This window comes from Rattus norvegicus, chromosome 13 (genome assembly GCF_021556685.1).
Source record: "Rattus norvegicus strain SHRSP/BbbUtx chromosome 13, alternate assembly SHRSP_T2T, whole genome shotgun sequence".
Taxonomy (NCBI): Eukaryota; Metazoa; Chordata; class Mammalia; order Rodentia; family Muridae; genus Rattus; species Rattus norvegicus.
The window spans coordinates 9,335,788-9,362,856 of record NC_141546.1 but is presented as its reverse complement, the minus strand read 5'-3'; the positions used below and the strand labels follow the sequence as shown (position 1 = coordinate 9,362,856).

General features: G+C 38.4%; 1 protein-coding gene across 2 annotated transcripts in view; it reads right to left on the bottom strand.

Moving 5' to 3' along the window:
* Cntnap5a (contactin associated protein-like 5A) overlaps positions 1-27,069 on the bottom strand; it is a 982,002-nt gene that overhangs the window by 576,009 nt on the left and 378,924 nt on the right. For both annotated transcript variants that reach the window (XM_087580548.1, NM_001047865.2), the window contains 1 exon segment: positions 14,767-14,914. In XM_087580548.1, coding sequence (XP_087436674.1) covers positions 14,767-14,914 — 148 coding nt within the window.

Genomic DNA, 27,069 nt, shown 5'->3' with positions numbered 1-27,069 from the left:
GTGTGTGTGTGTGTGTGTGTGTGTGTGTGTGTGTACGAGGGTGCTGAGTGTGCCTGGAATAGAATGGGGGACAAGAGACATGAAGAAGGATGCCAAGACAGGAGTCTGATCAAGGCAATAATTTTATTTTTCCCAAGGCTTAATTTATACAATAACAGGGGTAACAGAGGGAGAGGGAAGTTTGAAACATTTACTCAGGCCAAGGGCATAGTATTTGTGTGGTCAGCTGATGTCAACAGGATTATAGAAAGGTCACAGGTTTGTCATATCTATTAGTCAGCAGGATGTTGGTTTTTCAGAAAGGTTACAGGTCATCACATTGGGCTTCGTGATATCCGATATATTTCTCAGCAAGGTCATAGCTTTATCATATCATTATTCATCCTTACCACCAGATTTGTATTAGTCTTCTGCAGCTGGCTGGGGATTTTCTATGAACCCAGTCATACTCAACTCTAACCATAACATTAACATCAATAGTGGAGGGTTTCAAGGACATTGCTCCCAACATGTGTGTGTGTGTGTGTGTGTGTGTGTGTGTGTGTGCGCGCGCGCGCGCTGTGTGTTTTATTGTATTTTACAGAAGTGGAGGTAACCTATTTATGTGGAAATAAATGCAGATGAGGACCCAAAGTTGATGTTGAGCACTTTCCCTCATGCTCCCATCTTAATTATTGGGGCAGACTCTCTCACTTGAACCCAAATTTCACTGATAGCTTATCTAGTTTATCATCTCATTTCAGGGATTGTTCTTCCTACTTCCTATGTGCTAGGATTAGAAATGGGATTCTTTATCTGTGTGGTATTTATATGGGTGCCTGTGACCTGAAATAAAGTGCTTGTATCAGTATAACAAGTGTTTTATCCACAGAGAAATCTTTCCATCTCTATGGCTTGCTTCTATTAATCCCTTTCAGCATATGTATCTACATCTAAGATGCGCAGCATGGATGGATAGTGACACCTTTGATAAACTTTCTGGTTCTAAACTCTATGCTGGAGAGCGTAGCCATGATTCTGCACCTGACAGAAGCAGATTAGCTCTTTGTGCTGGACAGATCAGAAGAGTGGTTCCCCATTCTTTCCAAAGTGAGATTCAATGTCAGAAGTATATCACACCAGGAGAAATATTTATGAAGGCCAAGGGTATTCCCAGTAGAGAGATTCCATGAAGAAAGAATACACAGGGTCAGATCTTGGAACTGTGAAGATTAGTTAGGTCTAACCTCATCTACAACTAACTGCAGTATTCTATGGCAGTGATGCAGGTCAGAAATACAGGATCTAAGACCTCATTGCAGAAACCCTGGGCATATATAAGAAAAAAAAATCTGTTGGCTCATTTTCAAAATAAAAATACTTTGAGTCACTTTAAGTCTAGATGCAGATGGACAGAAAACAATGAGAGCCCCTAAACTAGCAAACCCTACCTATATTCTATTAACTTGACAATGACATTGGCTATCCAAATTAGAAGCTTAAAATAGAAAGTTACTAACAGCCAAGGTTTTCTAGTAGTCTACACCCTGACAATCTATAAAACAACTACATTGTAAAACATCAAGATGAACAGTATTATTGTGAAAAAATGACCATAAATGAAAAGGGGAAAGAAGACCTAGATAATGTGTAAGATTGCTAATTCCTTAGCCAATAGAAAGAGAGGGGAGGAAGGAAGAAAGAGAAGGTCTTGTGTCCTGTTTCAAATAAGTACTCTCTGTTCTCAGTGTGCCTGTCATTTTGAGTTGACAATCAGTTTTGCAAAATAATAAGATAAATGGTTCTGCTTTCTCTACACTGGGTCCCCAGTGCTTTTATGAAGAGAGGGTCACCATTTCTCATAGAATGAACCAGCAGCTGATATGTTAAAGACATGATATGTTAAGAAATCCTCTAGGAGACTTTGATGTTTGTGGAATTCCGAGGACCATTTGAGTTCCTTTTCTCTTTTTCTGTTATGTGCACACTCTGGAGAGTTCATTACTATATCCACAATTCCAGTGACCTGAAAAACAGCTATTAGGTACATACTATAGTGAATAATGTTTTTTAGTATGTTATTATTGCAAACTCTATTCAATGTAATCTTTCGGCTTGGTTTCAGTAATGACACATTGGCAGATTTTTTTCCAGACAGTGGTGGATAGGCTAATCAACGTCCTGAGAATCCCACAGCAAGGGTGAGTAGTATATCTCCCCAGGCTGACCGTCCATGTGAAATCGAATCCTGCCTAGCCATCTTACTTCTCTGAACAGCTCCAGAATGGCAATGAGGCCTGAGTTCCTACTGGCTCCATAATTGGTGACCTAGCTGTCAAACTTACTTTCTAAAGAAGAGAGAGATTTTGTGGCAAATTCTGGCATGTTTGATGGGTTGTGGAAACTTGTCAACAAATCAGCTAAGAAACAGATTTTCTTTCTAAAACAGTCTAAACTTGAATTCCCAGGTGGGCTGAAGCACAAGACCTAGGAGGAATTTGTGTCTCAGAATCAGAAAACTGAACGTCAATGCTGACAGGAAAAACTACTCAACTACCCTGAGAAAATCAGTCCTACTTGAACTCTTTAGCTACTCAGAGTCAAAGAAATTTTCAATTCAAATACATTTTGAAGCTTTTCTCATGATACATTACATGAAAATAAATACATTCAGATCATGTTCTTGCACTGGAGACCCGAGGGGATTGGCTTGTAATCCATAAAACACAAAAGTTTCCACAATAACCTTGACTATTCACCAATCTCCCACCAGTCATGTGACTTTTCCAGACTTTGTCAGCAGCTCTGATTACGTCAAATGAGCCCTCAGTACAAAGGAAGTTTCCTAAGTAAACTGTCAAAGGTTAAGGATAGTTCTCTTACCGAAATTTCAGGAATTTCTTTGTTGAACAGGTAAAAGAAATGGTAAAAGTTCAAGACAACTTAAAAGGAAAAGTTAAAAGAAAGAAACGACAAAACTTTGGATTTCAATCTACATGTGCTTTGAGGCTCTAATTGCCAGATATTCATCTGTCTACCCATTCATACATTAACTTATCTATGTATCTTTCCTTTCATCTTCCTTCTCTACCTACTTTGCTCCCTCTCCCCTTTGGTTTTCATCCCTTTCCTATTTCTTTCTTTCTTTTTTCTTTTCTTTTCATTTTGTTCCTTTTCAGAAACAAAGTCTCCAGTGGACCAGGTTGACCTCATACTTGCTGTGTAAAGAAGTTATCCTTTGAACTTCTGATACTATTATTTCTAGCTCTTGAGTACAGGTATTCCAGATGTGTATCACCAAGCCTGGCTTAGAACATCTGGGGATTGAACACTGGGACTCACCTTGTTAGGAAGGACAAGATAGTTTCTTTTATGAGTGTTTTCTGCATGATTTTATTCATACATCTGGGAATACACTTAAACTTTATGGATAATTAGACTGTACACAAATTACAAAGATCATATTAAAATCATGTTAACTTCCATAACGTTAACTTCTTTATACCTGAATTCACATAAGTATTTTTCTCTCTCTTTCTCTTTCTCTTTCTCTCTCTCTCTCTCTCTCTCTCTCTCTCTCTCTCTCTCTCATGTGTGTGTGTGTATGTGTGTGTGTGTGTGTGTGTGTGTATGTGATATGTGATGTGTGTATGGTCATGACTGTGTATATAAGAATATTTGGATGGCAAGGGACAACCTGAAATGTTTTGCCAAAGCCATCTATCTACTCTACCAAATAGGCTGGCATGCCTTAGGTACCTTCTTGTCTCTGTCCCCCATACACTGTGTCATCACACCCAACTTATCTTAGTTCAGTTTTTCATCTAACATAGGTTCTAGATACACAACATGGTTCCTTGCTCTTGCATTGCAAGCCCATTATCAGTTAATTATTGTGAAATATTGTGATAATTATCAGTTAATTATCAGAAATATTGTGAACTCATTTTGGTCTTTTATCTCTGATGTAATAAAACAAAGATGATAGGTCAAGCTATCTTGGGGATCATACACAACATTGTGGATATCAATGAATCACCATGATTAAAAGGCATGTGATAATGAGCAGTGTTGATATGCTTCCTACAATTCCTTATTCCAAAGGGGTCTGGTGGGAGAAAACAATAAGATATAAATAACTAGAAAAATAGATGGGATCTTGTTGACTTAAGATGAAAAGAACAATATGGCTAATCATGAAAGGTAGTCAGAACATTAGGCATGGATAAAGGTTGCATTAAGAGAGCAACATTTCAAAAGTATTTTTCATAAGTCACCAGAAGAAAGGGGATGTTTGTAGCCAAGGGTGACAGTAGGAAAGCATCCATTGTGAAACAGCATCATATAGTTTTTAGCTGTGTTTCTGGTTTACTCCATTCTCAGTGGTCTTCTCAGATTGAATATGCAGATGCTCCAGAAAGGGGCCTAACTTGACATTTAAACAGGAGTCTGAAGGTTGGAGCAGGAAACTGCTAGTTTTCCCTTTTGTGACAGTAGGTACGGCTATCTATAGAAGCATTTGCCATGGTCCTGAGGAGATGGTGGTCTCAGTACAGTCCTTGCTCCAAAAGTCTGGGGACATGAGTTCAACTCTCCTATTCCCACTTAAAACCCAAGTTCAGTGCTAGAGATAACTCAATGAATAAGAGAATTTGCTTCACAAGCAAAATGTTCTAAGTCTCCAGAAACTACATTAAAAAATAATAAGAGGGAGTGTAGTCATCTGCATGTCTGCTATTACAGTGCTGTGTAGGTGAGAGGTAGGAGGATCATGAAGGATTATTGGAATCTAGCCTATTGCCATGCTCAGAAAAAGACCTTTTCTCAGGCGAACAAGACAGTGATGAAACAAGATGCTTGATGTTTTTCTCTGTCTTCCATACTCATAAACGAACATGTACTCCCACACACGTCTACCACATAGATATACTATGTAATACTATAACACACACACACACACACACACACACACACAGACACACACACAAACACACACAGAGCCACACAAATGAAAAGCTAGGCGAAACTCTGTAGCTCTTATTCTTATAGCTGTAGATGTGAAGGAAGAAATATCCAGTATCTGAGTACTTGTTGTCTAGGTACCGAGTGAATTCAGTGAATGTCAGATTCAGCAAGAGACCTATGTCAATAAAGTGGGGCTAGAAAGATGACTAGGTAGTTGAGAGCACGGAGGACTGCTCTTCCAGATATCCTGAGTTCAATTCCCAGCAACCACATGGTGGCCCACCACCATCTGTAAAAGGGATCCAATGCCCTCTTCTGGTGTGTCTGAAGATAGCTACAGTGTACTTATAATAAATAAATAAATAAATAAATAAATAAATAAATAAATAAATAAATACATCTTTAAAAGAAAGAAATAAAATTAAAATGTCTAACTCTGAGCTCTACATGCATACCTACATATACTCATTAAACACACACACATAAATATATATGTATATATATGTATGTATATAACACACACACACACACACACACACACACACACACACAAAACCATTTCCATGATTTGATTTGGTTACATCCTTTTGTCTTCTCCATGACTCTTGCTGTTTGCTTGGTGGTATAGCCAGTGGGTGAATAAGTAAATCATCAAACTGACTACGTTCACAAGTACTAAAGGTAAAACAAGCTTTCAGTCAAGGTTCTGGCCTCTGTTTAGAAACCAGCTGAAGAGAACCTAGTCCAGCTATGAGGACAGATTCCACTTTAAATCCCATGGTTAGCATAAAGCAAGAAGAGCTTCAGAGCCATGCAAGTAGCCTATCCATGAGGCACTAATTCATCAGAACAGACTGGCTACCATAGATAATCCTCCCCTTCCTGTGTGTTTTACCTACATAGTCTTAATTCCTTCAGACTTCACAGTTACAGACAGTGTCTCTCTTTCTTTCTTTCTTTCTTTCTTTCTTTCTTTCTTTCTTTCTTTCTTTCTTTCTTTCTTTCTTTCTTTTTTAGATACATGTGTGTGTGTGAATGCATGTATGCTTGCGTATGTGTATATTTGTTAGTGTGTCTCTGTATATTTTGGTGCATGAAAAGGCACAGGTGTGCACAGTGTATGTAGAGTATGTAGTGCATGAGGGTAGAGGATATATCTTGGATATTGTTCCTCAAGTTCTATCTACCTTGGGATTTGGAATCAAAGTAATCTCACTAAATCAAAAGGATGGTGAGTAGATAGGCTTACTAGTAGTCACGAGGGGTCTTCTTTACTCTGCCTCCTCATCCATGGGATTACATGTATGGACAAACATGCTCATGGGGCCTGGGGATGAAACTCAGACTCTCTTGTTTCCAAGTTAATACTTACTGATTGTGCTTTTTCCCTAGTCATGGAGATTGCTTTGACAGTTTCCTGCAGCTTCTGACATTCTATATTTCTATAGGGCTAAGGTTGACAGCAGCAAAAGACAATGGGCTAACATGTATCCATAGTTGAGAAGCATTCAGATTCTCAATCAATTAGAAACATCATAAAGAGGTCAAGAGTTAAGACAAAAGTCCATAGCATTTCTGTGTACTATACTTCTGGTACCTGTAGATATGCACATTTATCTCCTCAGTTATTTTAGTCATGTTTAGAGTTAAGCCCCTAATTTGGTCTAATATTAAGACACTTCTCATCACCTGAGTGAAGCAATCACAATGGTCTGGTAAGAATGTTCATCTCTGGCTACTAAGTGCCAGATTTACAAGGTGAAATCTAGAGCTCCAAGTCTGAGATCTGACATTGTCATTCTGTCCTCCCCAACTCCAAGACTAACTTGACTGTGCACAAGGCCTCCCATTATTCCCATGATAAGACCATACTGATATTAGCAACCCAAAGATGAAATTTAAAGCTTTGTGACTACTGCTTCTTTGACTAATGACTCTGGATGGTAAGAACAATAGCAAAGAAAGCAGCTGAAGCAGAGATGAAGATAAAGGATTTGTTTGGGGAAAGAGGACATGACTTTGGCTCAGAAGGTAATGAATTTTAGATGATAGCACTTGGCAGTAATTACCCAAATAGGAGTTGGGTCTTGTGTAGAAGGAATAACCTGGGGTATAAAAAGAGGGTTATAACTCTTAATGAGTCTGGGTGGCCTGGCAGATCATTATGCATTATCAAAATTTATAATGCTTTTAAAATTAATTATCTTCCCATACATAAAGAAATTCAAATAGAAGCCCCAGAGAAAATTTAATGTAGATTAAAGTCTTCAGATGGCTTGAAGAAAGGAAACAAAATACTTTAGGACTGGGAGTTTAAAAACCCAATCATATTTCTCTAAAGTACCAACAAGATGTGAACCTGAATAAAAAGGAAAAAAGAATGGGGGACATGTGACCTAAACATCTGAGGAACGGAGATTATTTGAGGGAAAATCACATGACACACACAACCTCAAGGAATTATAGGCTTAAAGCAAGCACAATTATTATTTTCATTTTTATAGAGAATTTAAGATTACCCAAGGTTAATGGAGGAGTTTTTCGTAAAGGCAGATTGCTATCCTTGATGTGTTAAGCCCAGTCGACGTGTTGCATTTGGCCATACATGACTTTAGAAAGCTTTTAGGGAGACTGTGAAGATTCCCCAATCTAGTTCAATTGGTAAAACTTTTGCTACACAAGTGTGTGGACCTGAATTCAATTCTAAAATATCCTTTAAAATGACAAGTATAGTGGTATATTCCTCTAATCCTAAAGCAGAGGAGACAGAGGCAGGGGCATTTCTGGGAATTCATGGACATACATCTTAGAATTTGCAGGTTGTGCCTAATTCCCCAACATTACTAAGTGGGAGAGTGCATGGTGCATGTGTACCAGGGGACACCATTGGGAATTGGATCTCTCCTTCTGCTTTCTGGGTCCATGGGATCCATTCAACACTGGTTTTCAGGCTTAAATGGCAGGAGTTTTCATCAACTCCATCATCTTACTGGCCCTTCTTATAGATTCTAAAGATCCTAAAGATCACAGTTACTTGTAAAAAAAATAAGACAGTGCAAATTAAGAAAAAAATGACTAAAAAATAATAATAGTTACATAAGAAATGGAATTTGGGACAATGGGTTTAACTCTAGAACTTTATCCCAAATATTAATAGTTAGGATTGGGGTTATGGTTAGGGTTACTCACTTGTTCTAGAGTAGATATTTTTATGTTGATTTCTTTGGAGATAGATGCTTTGGCCCATTCTGGTTTGGAATTGGCTATGTAGTTGAAGTTGGCTTGAACATGTGATGATTCTGCTGACACCTCCTGAGTAAATGCTAGGATTACGGGCAGGCACACTAAGTCAATTTTATGTGGTAGCTTCACTGAATCTTGGTTTTGTGGATGCTCAGTAGGCATTCTTCTAGCAGAGCTATACTCTATGCTCTAAGGACCAATTTAGAAACTGATGGAAAGCAGTTATTCTTATGCAAATTTAAGTATAAAGGTATGGTGAGTGATATAGGAGTGGAGATGTGTGTAGGAACTGTTGCTCCTGGCAACAATTCAACTTTGTCCCTGGAGCCCCTTAAATATAGATTTGAAAACAGTAAGACAGTAGTTTTGACTTTGGGAATGAAAAACTAACCTGGGTATCAGAAGATTGATTATGATCTTTTTCTTTCAAGGAAATGTTTTATGCCACATGATTGAATATAAGATATAAATGTAAGGCCACAAGGGAAGATGAGAGCAAACTTTGTTCAGACTGTACTAGTTTCAGCTGCTTATGGATTTATTATCACTATTCCTTAAAGGTTCAAGTATTTTGAGTGAACTTGCCCTTACCTGTGCAGAGCACTGGGGAATCTAAGGACAAGTTTCTTGTCTGAATGAAGCTTATAAATTGATTAGAGATACAGATAAGTTTTAATGAAATTTGTCCATACAATATTAAACAGTCATTTCAAACAGATGGTAGATGATAAGGAATAGATGATAGATAACTAATTACATAAAATGTGATAAATTATAGAAAAATGGTTGACAGAAAGTTAGGCAGACAATGATATCTTTATCTGCTGCTATTTGCTCTTTTACTTAGAAACAATCACCTCTGTTAGCAACATTCTTTCGTAAGAACTTTAGCCTCAGTAAGGATTCTCCAGGCAATTTCTGCTAAATATTTTGTGTGCCCGGTCTGTTGATGTTTTGCTATGTATATATGTATTTATCTAACACAGTCTATCTGTCCATCTGGTATTTATTCCTTCACTTTAACCTGATGAATACTCAGTAAGTGTATTGTCTGGTTTTGTGTGTCAACTTGACAGAAGTTAGATTTATTCCAGAGAAAGGAAACGCCTCCATGATATTCAGCTTTAAGGCATTTTCTCAAATAGTGATCAAGGGTAGGAGAACCCACTGTGTGTGCTGGCATCCCCGCGCTGCTAGTCTTGGGTTCTACAAGAAAGCAAGCTGAACAAGCTGTGGGAAGCAAGGCAGTAAGTAACATCCCCCATGCCCTCTGCATCAGCTCCTGCTCACTGCTCTGCTTGAGTTCTGGTCCTGAATTCCTTTGGTGATGGAAAATAACGTGGAAGTAAAAGCTGAGTAAACCCTTCCTTCCCCAACTTGCTTTGTGTTCATGATGTTTTGTGCAGGAACAGAAACCCTCACTAAGACAAGTGGGAAAGGCTCATGGCTAACACAGTAAGCTTACTCATTCTAATCAAAAATTTTGGTGATAGTAGCTCATTCTCTGAACAGGACAGAAAAACTTGTAAGGAATCATGAATGAACATAAACTTCTCAACTTCTTGTATTTACCTCCCTTAGGTGGGATTACAGGCAAGAGCCTCCATGCTAGGTTGAGGGTGCTGTGCTGGGAATCAAACTCATATCTGTGCCAGCAGTCTACCAACTGAGGTATATCCTAAATTTATATCAATATACAGTGCCAGAAATTGAGATTTATGGGAAACAAAAGTAATTTCCTCAAGATACTGGAATGACTTTATTAAAAATATTAAAATAGTGAATATTATTAATTTTATAATAATCTGATGGGCTAAGCTGATACAATGAGACTGGCCCAAAAATGTGTATACCCTTTAAAAATTAAATAGTTTGAAAAACAGGCACTTAGTAATGAATGTGCATTGTTTCTTTGTCTTTATCTTACCTGCATGTGCATGGAAATGGAGAGGAAGAAAGGTATCAACTTAGCATCAACAATTATAGGTATGGGTATGATTTGTGACACAATATAGTAAACTAAGTCATACCAAGGAATCATACATTAATAGCATGTATTAGGAGTAGGGCCAGTGGTTTTATGGAGAATTTGGAGAGTACACCTTTCAGAATGATACACGTCAACTGAGAATCACATCAACATACAATGAAAATAGATGTTATTTGTCCAGTGACTTACATAGTGGTCTATTGAGCCACAGTACAGGAAAAAAATCAAAATAGAGTGAGGATGAGATAGGTGGAAATGGAAGGAAACAGGGGAGGGTGAATGAAGAGGGAAGGCAGGGGAAGAGGAGGGGCTAGGGAGTTATAGCAGCAATGTTTGCTAGGAATTTCAGTTGTGGAGTCTTAATTATGTTCCTGAATCAGGCAAGTTTTTCTGTCCTGTCCAGAGAATGAGCTACTATCACCAAACTTTTGGTTTGAATAAGTAAGTGTATTAAGTCTACAGCAGGAGAAATGAAAGAGTAAATAGCAAATGGACAGATACCCTGTAGTTAGACAAATACATATACACATAGCAAAATGTCACCAGATTGGGCACAAAAAATACTTATAGAAATTGACTGGGGAGTCCTTACTGAGGCTGAAGTTCTTAAGAAGGAGTGGAGCTAGCAGAGCTGACTATTTCTCAGCAAAACAACAAATAACAACAAATGAAGATAACATCATGTGTCTATCTTTCTGTCATCCCTCCCAAACAATTGTCTTTTTTACTTAGAAATCAGCTGGTTACAGGGCTGGAGAGATAGTGCAGTGGTAAAGTGCACTAGTGGTTTCCCCAGAGGACAAGAGCTTAATTTTCAGTACCCACACTGTTCACTGTTGCTCATAAGTTATCCAATGCCCTGCTCTGGCTCCCTTGGGTGTGGCATTTACATGGTGTATACATACAAAGAGATAGAACATCTATACACATAGAATTAAAATTAAAAATGAAATGTAAATAAGCAAAGTCAACTGATTACAGACCAAACCTAAAAACATCTCAGTGACAATTTGATAAGCATATGGTAGTGTACCTTAGAACTACAACTCTGTCAAATTGAGCCTTCCAGCTAGCCATCAGATGTCCAAAGACTCTGGTGAGTACCTATGCAAAGATAGGTAGACAGAAACAGTAACTAAAGGAAGATTTTAGAAAAAGCATTGTGTAGAATAGAGAACATTAAAAGTGGAGGGAGATACTAAATAGGGTCAAAAGGTCTTTGGTTAGGTTTGTTGATGACATAAAGGGCAGGGTTTTTGTTAATGGCAATAGTGCAAGGGTAAAATTAGATTGTAGAATGCTGTGCCATTATGGGTGTCAACTAATTATGGTCACTAATTATGGGTGTCAACTTAACATGGATAAGAGGAGAGGCCTGCATGAATTCTGCCTATGAGCATGTTCATGTGGCATTTTTATGAAAGTGGTATCCTCCCACTATGGACAATGCTGTCTTTGGGCAGTTGGATCTGGGCTATCTAAGAAAGACAGGTAAATATTAGGCATGGAGTAAATCAGAAAGAGTAATTCCTCCAAAGATTCTGCTTCAGTCTCTGCTTCCATGTTCCTACCTTGAACTACTACTTTGGCTAGCCTCAAAGATAAAAACCTTCAAACGGAATAAACTTTTACTTCCTTAAGTTGATTTGGTCAAGGTTTCAGCATATCAACAGAGGGGCAAACTAAAACAGACTGGAGCCAGAATCCATGGAGATTTCTTGTGTTTTTATTTAGGGACACATATGTATAGGATCATGGGAAGCAAATGCCAGATACAGATAAGAAATTCAGAAACTCATTCTGTCTTGGATAGTTCCCAAGATGCCAATACCCATTGCTGGCCAATCTTTCTGAAGGAATTCCATCCCCTTATATAACTCAGGAAATATAGGAGTGTCTGCAATAAAGCAGGCCGGCTTGGGTTGCCTCCATGTCAGAAATATCTTGGACTGAAACAGAGCTGCTCTTCAGCAAATCTGTGGGTATATTTCTACTTAAAAATATGCATTTTTCTAAGAAGAAGATGGCATAGATTATGAAATTTTTTCTTCACTGGATAAAGCTAAACTGCTACTCAACGATCCCTTTTAATCTAATGATACCTTACAGGCTCAGGAGATAGCTCTGAGGGTAAAGTATTTGCTTGAAAACACAAGGTCATTAATTTGCTCCCCAGATCATCTGTGAGATGGCTAGGGGTGATGGTAAGTACATATTAGCAGAACACTGTGTAGGGAGAGATAAGCAGATCCCTGGGTTCACTGGTCAGAAAACTGGCACATTTTTCAAGCCACAGGCCAGCAATAGGCCTTGTCTCACAAAAGCAAGATGGCCAGTACCTATGGAGGAATAGGTAAAGTTGACCTGTGGCCTCTACACACATGCCTATATATGTACTGCCAATTCTTCAAAGATATGTGTACCAAGATACACTAACATATTTACACATAAAATAACAGCTATTATATAACTGACACTATGATCCTTTGGGCCTGGCATACAGGATAAGTGAACAAAAAATGCATAAAAAATAATGAGAAATATCACTCTGTGGAAAAACTAAAGTATGGACACATTTGAAAGACTAATACAAATATCTGTACCAGGGCTAGCAAATGACTCTTTGGTGGGTAAATATGTTTGCTGCCAAGCTTTCTGACCTGAGCCCAATTCTCAGACCCCATATGATTGAATGAGAAAGCAGACTCCTCAAAAGTTGTTCTCCAATACAAATAGACACACACACTCACATGCACACACTATAATATAATTGAAATTATTAAACCCAAAGAGGTGGCTTTATAAGTAATATACATAAACTTTTTCAGTGATTTTTCCATCATGAATGTTTCTTAACAAGTCATTAAGCAAACAGGAATAAACAGGAATTACAGAAGCCTCCCAGAAGTGAAAAAATGGACCTCACTGAGAAGTGAAGTACCAGGGACATTAAAGACCTTAGACCTACTTGGACATGCTGTTGATGCTTCCCCCATAGATCATATTCTCTCTAAAGGACGTATTCATGATAGAGATAGTTCTCTATCCAGCAAATCCTCTCCCTTTAGACTTCATTTCTCTGCCAGAGTCACCGTAGCCAAGAGTTTATGAAAGGAGCTATCAACACTTCATAGTTTTGTGTTTTTGTGTCCAGAAATCTTAATTTAGTGCATATGAAATCAGAGAAGCAAAGGCATTCTTATGGAGTATTTCAAATGCTTCTGAGATAAGTATTATTTTGCCCTGGTTTGATGAACAGCACTAGGCACATGTGAGGTTTTTCCATGACCCAACACCGAAAATCACTGAACTTCTGTGATAAATTTAATTACCAACATGAAAGCATGAAATCACCTGTGAGGGGTGCTTCGGTAAGTGATTCTCTAGATTAGGTTGGCTTGTGGATATGCCTAAGGGAGAATTTCCTTAAATAGTGTGAAGGCGTGCTCACTCTGTTGCCCCTGAGAATGGTATCCTGGATTGACGGATGTGATGAAACAAGTTGAGCACTAGCATGTGGCATATATTCATCATTCTCTACTCTTAAGTGCAGATGAATGGCTAGCCTCCTCAATTTTCTCCTACCTTGATTGCCTGGAAATGATGGATCATAACTGAGATTGGAAGATGAAATTATTAAAATCTTTCTCCCTTAAAAATGGCTTCCCAGGTATTTTATTTAGTAATTGGAAACAGATAAGATGACTGTTTTTAAACATTGTGTTGACTAAGTGAATTAACTCATTAGGCAACAAAGGGTATTTTTATAAAATCAACAAATGAATGTCACTGATTAGAAAAAGAAAATCTATTCATAATGACACACCTTTCATGGTGAGCTTTATTCCTGCAAGAGAGAATTAAAATACCAACTTCTATGAATGTCTCCTTCTTTAAGAATAATAGTTCTTCACTTATGGGTTATGACCCTTTTGGGGTCCAAATGATCCTTTGACAGAGGTCACATATCAGATATCTGCATATCAGATATTTACATTATAATGCATAATATAGCAGAATTACAGTTATAAAATAGAAACAAAAACAATCGTATGGTTAGAGATCACCACAGCATGAGGGACAATATTAAAAGAATGCAGCGTTAGTAGGGTTGAGAACCACTGTTTTGGAAATAGCTTCAGTTCTACAGCCTCTTTTTGTTAAAGATCGATGTTTCCTTCAAATTCATTCTTAACAACTCTCAAATTAACACAAGGATACTATGACTGTAGAAGAAGAGAAATTCATGAATTACTCCTGGATGAAAAATATTTTTTTTCAAGAATGTGAAGAAGAGCATTCTTTTGTCCTGGTTCTTGAGTAGAGAAAGAATTTCACAATATCTCACAGGACTTCCAAGGAGAAGCTGAACATAGCTATTTCTGATTGCAAGTGGCAATAGTTATTCAAGCACCAAAAGGCTTTCAGCTTTAAACTTTTTGTTGAAACTTTATTGCCTATTGTCTCATCCTTATCGAGTGCCCTATAGAGCATAAGAATGTTTTTACTTCTCTGCCGAGGCACACATTTTCATATATATATATGAAAATATATGAAGCTTGTGTGAATAGGTACATGTGAGTACTTACTATAGGAGCATCCATAGGCCTCCACTCTCATGCCAATCTTTCCATTTGGATTCCATTCCAGGGGCACAAAACGAACAAAGCGCGCTCTCATGGAGTGCAGCAGTCTGTGGTGAACCACACTGTCGGCATTCATATTTCCTACAAATGTCTGAAAAGAGAAGGAAATTCAGTGAGTTTTATAGTACCAAGCCATGTTGACAGAAGTATGTATGGTTCTCCACTCAGGCTTTCATGAAATGTCAACAGTAACAACAAAATAAGACAAGATAAAATAAAACAGAAATCCCAGTTGCTCTGACATAATTCTAATGTGGTGACAGACCTGTTGTAGGCCTTCCAATTTTACTTAAGTACCATATCCAATTCTTTAGGATGTTTCTCTCCCCACCATAGTACCTAGTTAAACTTCATGAATAAAGATTCACAGTATGACATATGAAGTTCTAAAAGTTAATAATAGCATGAAGTTCTAGTTTCCCACATGTTTATAGTCACTGTGAACTACAAAATATCTGACAATCCCCTATTTGAAGGAAAGGTGCTTTACTGAAATAATTGTCAAGTTTATTTGAGGCTAGTTATAAGTGAAGCACATGACATCATCACCACCATTTTAAAAATTAAACATTAACAACAGACAACACACAAAACCTCCTGTGTGAAGGGAACACATAAGGAAATAAATCTTCAAATCATACAGTCATCCAATAGTTAGAAATTAGCCTAAAGTTCAGTTCTAAAATTTACTATGCTTGCTTTTTGTAGTTTCTACTTTCTATGCAATAATCAAGTATAGCTATACATGTAGTTCATTTTCTGTTCATTGTGATTGGTGTTTATTTTAAGCAAAATCTCACACGGTCTAAAGAGATGGTTCAGTGGTTAAGAGTCTTTATTGCCTTTCCCACTACCTGAGCCTAGTGTGGTCAGGGGTCTTGGAGGAGAAGATAAATCTACCTTGTTATTAAACCAGAATAATGTCTAACTACATTCCAAGTATTTACTGTATATGTACAGATAAGTCAAGTCCTCACCCCTCACCAAGGAAATGTTTTCTAGATACAGAGAAGATATCACAGAAACACAACTGATTGAAACATAGAGAACAAGTAACTGTAGAATGGACTGTCCAAACTGATACATACATCTACAACAGCACTCCAGAATCTAAGCCTTGGGTACCAATGTAGAAGAGATGGAGGAAAGATTACAGAGTCAGAGGAAGAGAACATTTCCTGTGAGATTGAGACTCCAAAGACTGTCAGGGGAGTTATAACCAAGGAGTCTCACCTACATAGCTGCCTAAATAAGACCCCAAAATGACACCATCACTAGACACGTTAACATGGAAGGAGGAAGTTCATGAGACTTCAATGCAGATAAGGAACTACAGGCAACTAAGGAATGCTGAGAGCAGAAGTAGTCTTCTGCTGTGAAGTATCCTTCAGTTATCCACTATCAAATGTTCACCCAGTAATCAGATAATCAGATACATGCAGATATCATTGTACAGACTGAACATCTTTTATACAAACAAACAAACACACACACACACACACACACATACAAACACATATGTGCAGAGAATAATAGGAAACTAGAGAATATATGATTTTTGCACTCTATGTATGTGCCCAGTCACACTTACTCATGAAGATTGTGCACATATATCAAACATACATATATGCTTAATAAGTACACACACACACACACACACACACACACACACAAACACATACACACACACACACACAGAGGGGAAAGGAGAAGATTGGTTCCTTTGCATTACGTTTCACATCTTTGATTTACATGGTTGATTATTTTAGAATTACTATTTTTCTGCAGAGAAGATCTAAACCTAAGCTTTCAAAAATATCAGGAATAAATATCCACAACAAAATTCAATATTTAAACCTTTTTATAGTGTTAGTGGGCTTATGTTCTACAATTGTTTCAGTTAAGCTTGCCTAGATTGTTGTCTATATCCCAATGACAGGCTATCAACTATTACTCATAAGTGTGGTTCATTAAGTCATGATTGTCCTCCTTAGCTTCAGTAATCTATATATAGTCTTTCTGATCATGTGCAGTGGCAGCAAATAGTAATGGTAAAAGTGAACATGAACAAAAAAGATTTTGTGACAAAAGGAGGAACACACACATATATATACACACACACATGCACATACACACACACAGAGAGAGAGAGAGAGAGAGAGAGAGAGAGAGAGAGAGAAGAGAGACAGAGTTAGACAGAGACAAACTGAAAAACAGACAGATACAGAGAAACAGAGAAATATGGAATCTAGAGACAGAGACATGGACAGGGATAAACAGACACAAAAATTCCAAAAGGATATATTTGTGAAAATACCATTGTGTGAATGTAAATTCTCTATGCTAAAATAGAGACATATTGACTTCTTAAGGTGATTGAAAACCAACTTTTTTTTAAATGCCATATAAAGGCCTCTGAAGTGGAAATTTTGGATTTTTGGAGACCTAGTTGTGACATGTGATGTTTTTCTGGAGGCTGTTGTATAAGAGGATATTTTTGTTGAAGCAAAGAGACATGGTGTTTTCCTGTAAGCTGCCTGGAAAAAAAAATCATGTGGTGCTTTGCTAGAGCAGACACTTGAGAGAAACCATGATGTTTGGAAAGGATATAAATATAACAGACAGTGGGGAGCACTGTGTGGTGTCAGTTCACTTTGTTACTCTTTGCTGGTCTTCCTCTCTCATGATGGTGTAGAGAGAAATGCACCAAAAAAAAAAGGTGTTTGCAAGTAGCTCACACAACCACTGCTGATTCTTGCTAAGCTTCTGCTATCTTGACAATAAAAATTGAAATTGTCCCAAAGAACTACTTCTAAATCGGTTCATATCCTTCATTGCCCTATTAACCTTACCTTTCAAGTGCATCTTGTGAGTAATAAGTTAAAGGGAAACTAAAATATTTAAAAACCCTATTACAGCAGGTTTCAAAAAATATATGGCTACAAGCAGTTATTCCAAGCAGGCAAACTAAAGAGAAGCAAATATTCAAATTCAGAGTGATTCATAAAGGCATTTCCTCCCTTTTGATATGAAACATCAAAGGCATGGGGTAATTAGCATTCAAAACACAGAGGTAAAGCTGAAATAAATGAATCCATCCCAGCTCCAAGTCCCCAACTCTTCTTCTGGGGTGCAATATAAAATGGGTTTCCATCAGGCTCTCAAATAACGGAAATGAAGAAATTATATGCAAGGAATTGGCCTGCTATTGATGACTGATGAGGATTATAAAACATTGCATTTTAGGACTGAAAAGGGAAAATGAAAAACACAGAATTCTCCTTTGAGTTCTAGCTTTTTATTAGTGATGAATGTCTGGCTAGTTACTTTACCATCAGAGAAAAGTCCCAACTGATTCAGAGGACGGTCACTAATTTTGGCTGTGTGTCTACTCCTCATTTGATGTCCATGAATTACTTAGTTGTAGCTCTGTGTTTAGTGAAAGGAGATAGTTGATCATAGTTTACTCTTTGTTGGTATCACATTTGTCGGAGTTAGAGGGAATCAAAGTATCTTTTCTGGCAGAAAGCCCTTTAAGCAAGAAGTTTAAAAATTCAAAATAGCTTCAAGAAGTCAGTGAATCTGACAAGATTCATTAGGCTACTCCCAGCCAGAGTAAACAATAACAGGTGAGAGTCACTCTGAGTAGAGCACAAAAGAGCTGCAAAGAAAACTTTCTGGTCTGACAAGCTGCTGGGGGTGGGGGTGGGGTGGGGTGGCGGTGCAGGAAGTACCCTAACTGCCTGAAAGAGGTTTAGACAAACTAAAGAATGTAGAAAGGACAGTGTCCAAACTGGTGAACTATCTTTAGGCCAAGTAGAGTGCTCCAGGTTGCCCACCTTTCACCCATGAGCTGTCACCCATGCTGGGGTAGGCCTTGATGCTGCTGCTGTCTTTGAGTCATTTCTGCTCTTGTAAGTAACCTTTTACACTTATTCCTGAAAGTAACACTAATAAAACTCACTGGTGCACCAAGTTGGACTTTGGTGATATCCATACTTTGGTCTATTGTTGCTTCTCTGAAAGGATTCTAGCCAGCCAGAACATTGCAAACATAGCCCTGGTGGGCCATGTCATTCTCTCCCATTCGCCCTGCCTTGCTAAAAACCTTCCTAAATTACATTCCTAAATCTAGCCCACAAGCTCTATTCCCATATTAGCCTATTTCTCTTCATAAATTGACTACCAAGGTCCAGCTCTCAAAGAATTGAAGTACATGCATCTAAAGCCACTTTGACTCACCTAGTTAACATACCTCATTAAAATTCAACACCTCAGCCTAACATGAGGTTTCCCCTTTACCTTTATAAATTGTCATGTTTTTATGGGCAAAGTTGTCTCCTACCTATCTACAGGCTACCCTTTCTCCCCTGGGACAGTCTTTTCCCCTCTCATTCTCTTCCACTTCTTTTTTATCCTTTTGTGCATTCTCTTCTCTGTTTCTTATTTACTGCCCTTTGATGCCCTAGGACAAATAAATGTATTTGTGTTGAGAACTAGGTCTCAGAGGTCCTGGGCTGATAGTGATCATTTTATTCCTTATCTGGATGAGTAGACATGTGTTGCACCTTCCTGGAAAAGTTTTGTCATATAAAGCCGTCCCAATGGCATTCTGCCTCTTTTGTCTTGGTTTGGCCTCCATAGTAAGAAACAAAGAATGAGTGTCAGGAAATAATACATCTTATTCACCTTGACTGACACTGCTATACATTAATATGATTCAACTTAGAGATGGTGTAAAAGTGTTACTGATTTAGTGGAATCTGTAGATTCAGTGATGATGGGCAGTGTAGTCCTGGTATGTTGAACACTATGAGTACGTTAACACTAATCCCAGACACAAAGAAAAAGTACTGGACCATATTTTGTTGAGGTAGGTGTGTAAAGTTGAGTTCATTTATAATGTATAGTGGATTTATCAAAATATAAATTTATGAAGCTATCATGGTGTTCTGATTGTGACCACAGATCGGAATGAATTAATGATACCTATGCTGAATGATAAGGGAAGAATAATGCACTCATGCTCATTCTTTACCCATAGGAAGCACCATACCTTTCTGACAGTTTAGATAGCGTAACTGTACCACAATGACACTGTGCTGACTCCAGTGTTTATCTCCTTAAAAATCTTTCCAGGGAATCTGGTGTTTTCTCAAAATTACTGATGTCTGGCCCAGCCTTTGACATTCAGGCTATTGCAAAGTAAAAGTCCACCTGGACAGCTTGCTTCTCTTCTTCAGTTTTGGGACCTTAGCTGACTGTTACTCATCACATTCCTAGCCTTTTCAGAAAATGATATCTAAGTGGAAGTTTCAACATTGTCCACTTTGTAGCTAATTTACCTGTATGAAAGTTAGTTTGCATGCAAATCTTATTAAATATAATGTCTCAGATACACCAACCAGAACTGTATCTTCACTTAACACCAGTCCCTTTATATTCCCAGTGACAAGATGTTACAAGCCTTTTGGAAAATACATATTACCTTATACAGATTGTGGGTAATGTGCTCATTAACTCCTGCATTTACTAGAGGTACAGTTAGAAGAACAACACTAAGACCCAGACAACAACATCAAAAGCAACAAACTTTCCCTGGACATATAGAATTGCATAATCATGACACATCTAAATCCCTTCCTAAAGTCTACATCACAGTGATACTAGTTCTAGGGACTGAGAGGTGGCTTAACCAGGAAAGTGATCAACATACAAACTTGAAAATCTGAATTCAATTTCTCAAACACATGCAAAATGTCAAGCACATAAGAGCATAATCAGAGCACTAGGGAGATGTTGAAAGGATCCCTGAACCTTATTGGTCAGGAACCCAATTAAGTTTGATTGGCAGGCTCCAAGTATTGTCTTAAAAAATAAGGTGTAGTGATGGTGAGATGGTTCAGTGAACAGAGCCACATGCTCAGACTTCAAGACCCGAGTTTAATCCCTAGACCTTGCAAGGTAATAGGAGACAACAGACTACTGAAGGTTTTCATTCCACATATGTTTTGTGGCAAGTGTACCTGGACATACAACATGACATATACACAAAGAAACTACCCCCACATATACACAAAAACTAAGATTGATTATTATTTATTATATTTTCTTATCATTTTTCTAGTTTGATGAACTATCATTACTTATAATTTGTGAGGAACTGCCCGAGGAGCTGTCCTCACATACGTGAGGAGCTGTCCTCACAAACTCCATTACAAGATGGCACCGGCATCCGGCAGAACGCACCTAGTAAAAAGGGCAATACGCAGGCGCCTGGTAACTTCCCTACTCAAAGGGACACGTACGTTTTGGTACGTCATCTGGCATAATTGGCAGCGACCAGTCAGAGAGTGACACGTCCTAGGCGAGGATAGTTTCCTATATAAGGGACGGTTATTCCTCACTCGGCGTCTCCGCATTGTAAGCTTATGCTCTCCCTCTCAAGACGCATTAAAGCTTTTCTGCAGTAGGATCCTTTGTGTGCCGCATCATTCCTGCTGGCGAGACGTAGCGCGGGACAATACTTATTTTTATTTTCTTCTATCAATATCTTTGAACTTTCAAAATTGTAAAAAAAATGCACAGATGTATTTAAAAAGTGATTTTGAAGATTAAGTGGAAGATTTTTCAAATACCCTTGTCCTGCCCATCCCTACATTTATAACTAATCATCTTTGATTTAGAAGAAAGCTTCATTAATAGGTAGATTTGACATCTTCTGATACCAACAAGAAGGTGGCCATCTGTACAAACAGTGGAGCAGATTCCTTCTGATAGCATGTGTGTGTGTGCGTGTGTGTGTGTGTGTGTGTCTGTGTGTGTGTGTGTGTGTGGTTTAATTATTGCTAGTAACTAAAAAAAATTATTTATGACAACAGTGTTACTTCAATCATTGTCATGACAAAATACAAAATCAACTTAAGGGGGAATCATTTTATGTGAATGCTGAGTTGGAGGTCATGCAATCCATTATACTGGGAAAGGCAAGGTCACAGGAACCTGATGATCACATCGAATACAGAGTCAGGAAGCAGAGAGTACCAGTAACTGGGGTAAGACTATAGCGACTCCAAGTCCACCACCAGCCAGTAGCCCCATATCCTCCAGTGAGCTTCTAGCACCTAAAGGTTCCACAACCTTTACAGTGAAACCAGTTGTGAATGGTGGGATGAGTGGACAATGCCATCAGACAGAAGAAGGTTGAGGTAGGAAATCAAAAGCCCAGGAAATCTCATAATTGAGAGAGGAAGACTTTGGCACCAGCTCCAAGCCAGACTCTACCTCTCCTGGAATAAGTAACCACGACACTCCATTGAGAGATCCAAAACAGTCAGTCATGTAGGGACAATGCTTGAAGTCCTTCCCCATGCAAATTAAGGATCCCTAACATCTCAGCCTGAGCTAATGTCAAGCATCTACCCCTGGATCCCACCTTACCCCCGAAATGTTTATAAGGTTCCTATCCACATGGAATAAAGTACACAAGTTATTTTGCCATGATCATCTGAGGATGGCTGTTTAATAGAGCTGTAAAACTCCAGGGAAGAGCTTTCTTTCCTGAAGCATTCAGTGCTGGACCTCAGCTCTGCCCAGCAGGCCAGTCTCCTCACTCTAGCCCTAGCAGGCAGCTGCCATTCCCTGTAGCTCCAGCTCTGGCTCCAGCTTTTGGCTGCCTGCTTCAGCTTGTCACTATTGCTGCCATGAACACCAATAATGGTAGTGGAAGATGTCCAGCTGATTGCCCTGCCCAGGCTTTTGCTCATAGAGGTGTAACAATTTGATAATTTCGGCCATGCCAGAGACCTGCAGCACCGTTCATTCCAGTCAGACACACAGCCCAACAGAGAACCAAGTATTTAAACACATAAGCTTATGGTCGGATTTTTTGCATTCAAACAACAAGCAATGGCCAAATAGACATACTGACTCAAATGATGTAATCAACGAGTAATCCTAAATGCTAAAGCCAAATAGACATTAAATTATTAAATGCAAATGGTAACCACCAAAACTGTCCATTGTTTTTATGTTTTTCCAGTACCACCTGTGTGGTTGATAAGGGATGATAAATTGACTATTGTGAAGCATATCCCAGGTTTGGTTCCATATCTACACTGAAGATATGCAGCTCTGCTGTGTGCTGTATACTTGGGAACACTGACTACCTATTTAGTAAAATTCATTTTATTCACATTCCACTAAAATAGAATGTCTTTCCTTTCTGAGAAACTGATAATTTATTTTTCCCCTATGAAGCAGAGAGTTGCTGTATAAAAGTTGATACCAGGGATCCACCACTGTTATTAGATCTAAGGTAAGATTTGAAATTTCTATAAGGGCTAAGCCTAGAACTAGGGCACATAGCTTAGACTAATGGGTCTAAGGTAAAACTCTAGAACAAAGTAATAATGAAACCAAGATAGAAGACTGGAGAAGATTGTTAACCAGTTCATATGTACATATAAATGGCAATGACTCCATAATGTGATCCTGCTAACTACATTATAAGCTTAATCATATGCTGATCTTACTGCAGCTTGAAATGTAAAATATTATATGTGAATATGTGCATGTATAAGATTTTAAATCTGTCATCTATCTACTGTTTATCTTTTATCAATAATTGTGCATCTTCCAGTCAATGCACTGTAAGATACAGGAGACAAATTCTTTTAGAGTTACAATAACTACCTTGTTAATGATACTCTGCATTTGTTTTCTAGATTTGGACTACCTACTTTACTCACAGAGCACCTTATGAAATGAGTGTAACCCAAAAATGTGAACACATTGTCACAATGTGGTAAGTCACTTTCAGAATATAAAATCTTTCCTTGGCTTTGGGAAACAAAATCTTATTATGTAGCCAGTTTGACCCAGACATTCAATCTTTCCACTTCAGCCTTCAGAGGAGAATGCCACTATTTTATGTATATGGCATCTGAAAGTATTGCTTCCTGCTTTCAATGGGATTGCAAGGGAGCAGAGTTCTAAGACACACTCTTAATACTGATTCAGTCTTCCACTACCACAGCTGACCTCAGAGCTCTTAATTCTCCAACTCAAGTGCTACACAGGAGAAAACAAAGTATCAGCATGGAAGGAAGTGAAGCCCCAGGCTAGCAGCCTATCAGGAGGATGAGGAAAGAATTACAGTGTGTTGCTAGGTAGTACTTACCATTTCTTCCTTAATGGTGTCTCCGATGGTGATGGTTAGCTTGCTGACTTCTCCAGCTCCAAATGAATTTGGTGTGCTTTTCAAGTCTTTTCCAGCTGCAGTTATGCTTACTGCTGGCTTTATGAAGGCCAAATGATGACTAGAAAGTTGCTCTGACTATGTTTTATAGTATTTCCTCTCATAACTTTTCAGACTCATGCCCAGGTATAAGTGTCTGTACCAGTAGATAAGCCTCAGCTTGTCGTCAGATAAGCAGTTTCCTTCCAAGCTCACCTAATTCCTACAACCGAGAATTTTAGCAGAGATAACCAACTCAATTGGAAAATAGTATTACTTTTATTGACTGTCCTGAAATTTGGATCTTAGCAGAGGCTGTGTAAGTTTGGTGTCAGCCATTGGTGGAATCATGTAACAGATCAAGTTTATCAAATCTTCTCTCTGCTGCTCTCATTTTAGCTCTTACTTGTCTTTATTGAGTAGGTCGAATTAAAAATTGCAAGTTGTTCAAGCACTGATTTCCCTTAGGGAAAAAGTATTTACAGTTTTGAAACAGATTCTTGGAATAAGGAGGTAGGGGGGAGGTGGGCAGAGGCAGAAAAGAAAGGTTAAAAAAAAGTGGCAGAAATTATTTTCCACACTAAAAGAAGTAATTTCTGAGGTTAACTTTGCTGGTAAATTGAGAACAAAACCTTTGGCTGGCTGTTGCAATCTTAGAGGCCTAGCTCTGAGTGAATGGAAACCATATAAAATACCTGGTAATGTGTGTTGGGCATTAGAAAAGAACAAATATTGGGTTGGGCAGATTTCTCACTCAGTAATTGTTGTTGTGCAAGCACGAAGACCTGTATTCTATTCTTGAGACCCATAGAAAAAGTTGGTCCCAGGTGCATATACAATCCAGTGCTGGGGACAGAAACCAGATGATCTTGCTAATAACCAGCCTAGCTGAGTTAGTGAGGTACAGATCCAGTTAGAAACAGCTGATATCCACCTCTGGCCTCTGCATGTGTGACAGAGCCAGACAGTGCAGAGGTTCCTCCATCATGCATTCTTGCTTAAACCATTTTAGGTTTAACAAGAAATTGATCTCTTTGAAAGAGAATGCCATGGAAAATTACACACATCTATTTTAGTAACCAGAGGTCAAAATGCCCCAGATAAATTATTCTAGCTTATGTTAAACCACCTGCTTATGAAAGCTGTGCTGAAACTTTACCACCTCCTTACCTGCAGCTGAAGAAAAAGATACCCAGATATGGTTTTTTTTTTCCATTAAAAGTGCCTTGTCCTAATGCTTTGGGGTGTGGAGCTTAGTTCTGAAATACATGCATTTACTCCCAGCCTTTTGAAATAAAGATTTGTAATTAGCCATAAACCGTGTCTCAGTGGTCATATCTAGTGGGATCCTATAAAATGAGCACACACATACTTTTTATATGTGCAGTCAAAAAGACCTGGCCAAAGGCGCACACACACACACACACACACACACACACACACACACACACACACACACACACACACAGAGGTTTGGGGGAAGAGAAACAATTGTCATTCTAATTTGTGAAAAAATATAAGCCTTTGGTATGAATAAATAGCTAATATCACAGAGCTTATTTTTGGATACACACATATCACATACATATGAAAGCAGATGTTGCTGTTTTACAAATATGTTTACAAAGATTCTATTTTACTTTTCAATTACCTTCCTTTTGCTAGCAACCTCCTATGTAATGCCACTGCATTTTTGTTATAATTAAGCAGGAAGCCACTGTACTTAGTAGGGGAAGTGTTACCGATGACTTTTTTTCATGTATAACCTCAGGCATTTCACATTTCCTCTCAGAATATTTTTCAATCTCTATCATCTCATCCATTGATTACAGTTAAAGATTTTTGCTGGAATGAGCTATGGATCCCTGGTAAGATTTGCACAACTGAAGTCTAACTTGGAGGGGCTAAGTGAGGCAAAGCTAATGATCCTGAGCAGTGTAAGATAGAAACTGAGTTCGAGAACGACAAAACCCCTACCTCAAGAAGAGTAGAGGAAGGAAGGGAAAAAGAAGGAAAGCAAAAGGAGAAGTTGAGGAAGGGAAGTGTAGAAATGATGTCCATATAACATATTATTCTTAGTTCCTGGAATCACAATATGATGTGCAGAAAGTTGATCATTGGATATTATGTGTCTCTAATAGTTAATACAGTAAAACTGTAGCAACCACTGTCAAGGTATTAGCTGAGCTTTGGGAAATTAGTTTTTGGAGGTTTACCCTTGTGCTGTGATTAACTATGTGATTGTCTGTTGAAACAATGCTCCCTAAGATATTAGAATTTCCCAAGGCTTTTATAGTGAGAAGAGGAAATGGCTTGTCAGCCATAAGAGTAATTGTCTCCCAGCAGGAGACTGCACACAATGCAGCCTACTTGTCAGAGCCCTTGCAGGAAGTCCTGAGTGGAACTAGCAATGGGCAGGATCACACCATTACCAGCTCTTCCCAGTGACTCTTACCTCTTTTCTTCTATTTCAGTCTAAATAGAAGACCTCTGGGGTTTAACAAGTAAGGTCTCTTGGACCCTGTCTGTGGGCACACTGAGAGATACTCCCCATCTCCGATTTTTTGTTTGTTTGTTCCTTGTTTTTGTTTATTTCTTTTAAGAAGGAGTGGGAGCATCCACATTATGGTCTTCCTTCTTCTTGAGCTTCCTATGGTCTGTGAATTGCATCTTGGGTAATTCAAGCTTTTGGCGAATGTACACTTATCAATGAATGCATACCAAGTGTGTTTTTCTGCGATTGAGTACCCTCACTCAGGATGATATTTTCTACTTCATTATATTTGCCTATGAATTTCATGAAGTCATTGTTTTTGATAGCTGAGTAGTACTCCATTGTGCAGATGTACCACATTTATTGAATCCATTCCTCTGTTAAAGGGCATCTAGGTTCTTTCCAACATCTGGCTGTTATAAATAAGACAGTTATGAACATATTGGAGTATGTGACTTTGTTGTATGTTTGGGCATCTTTTGGGTATATGCCCAAGAGAGGTATAGCTCAGTCC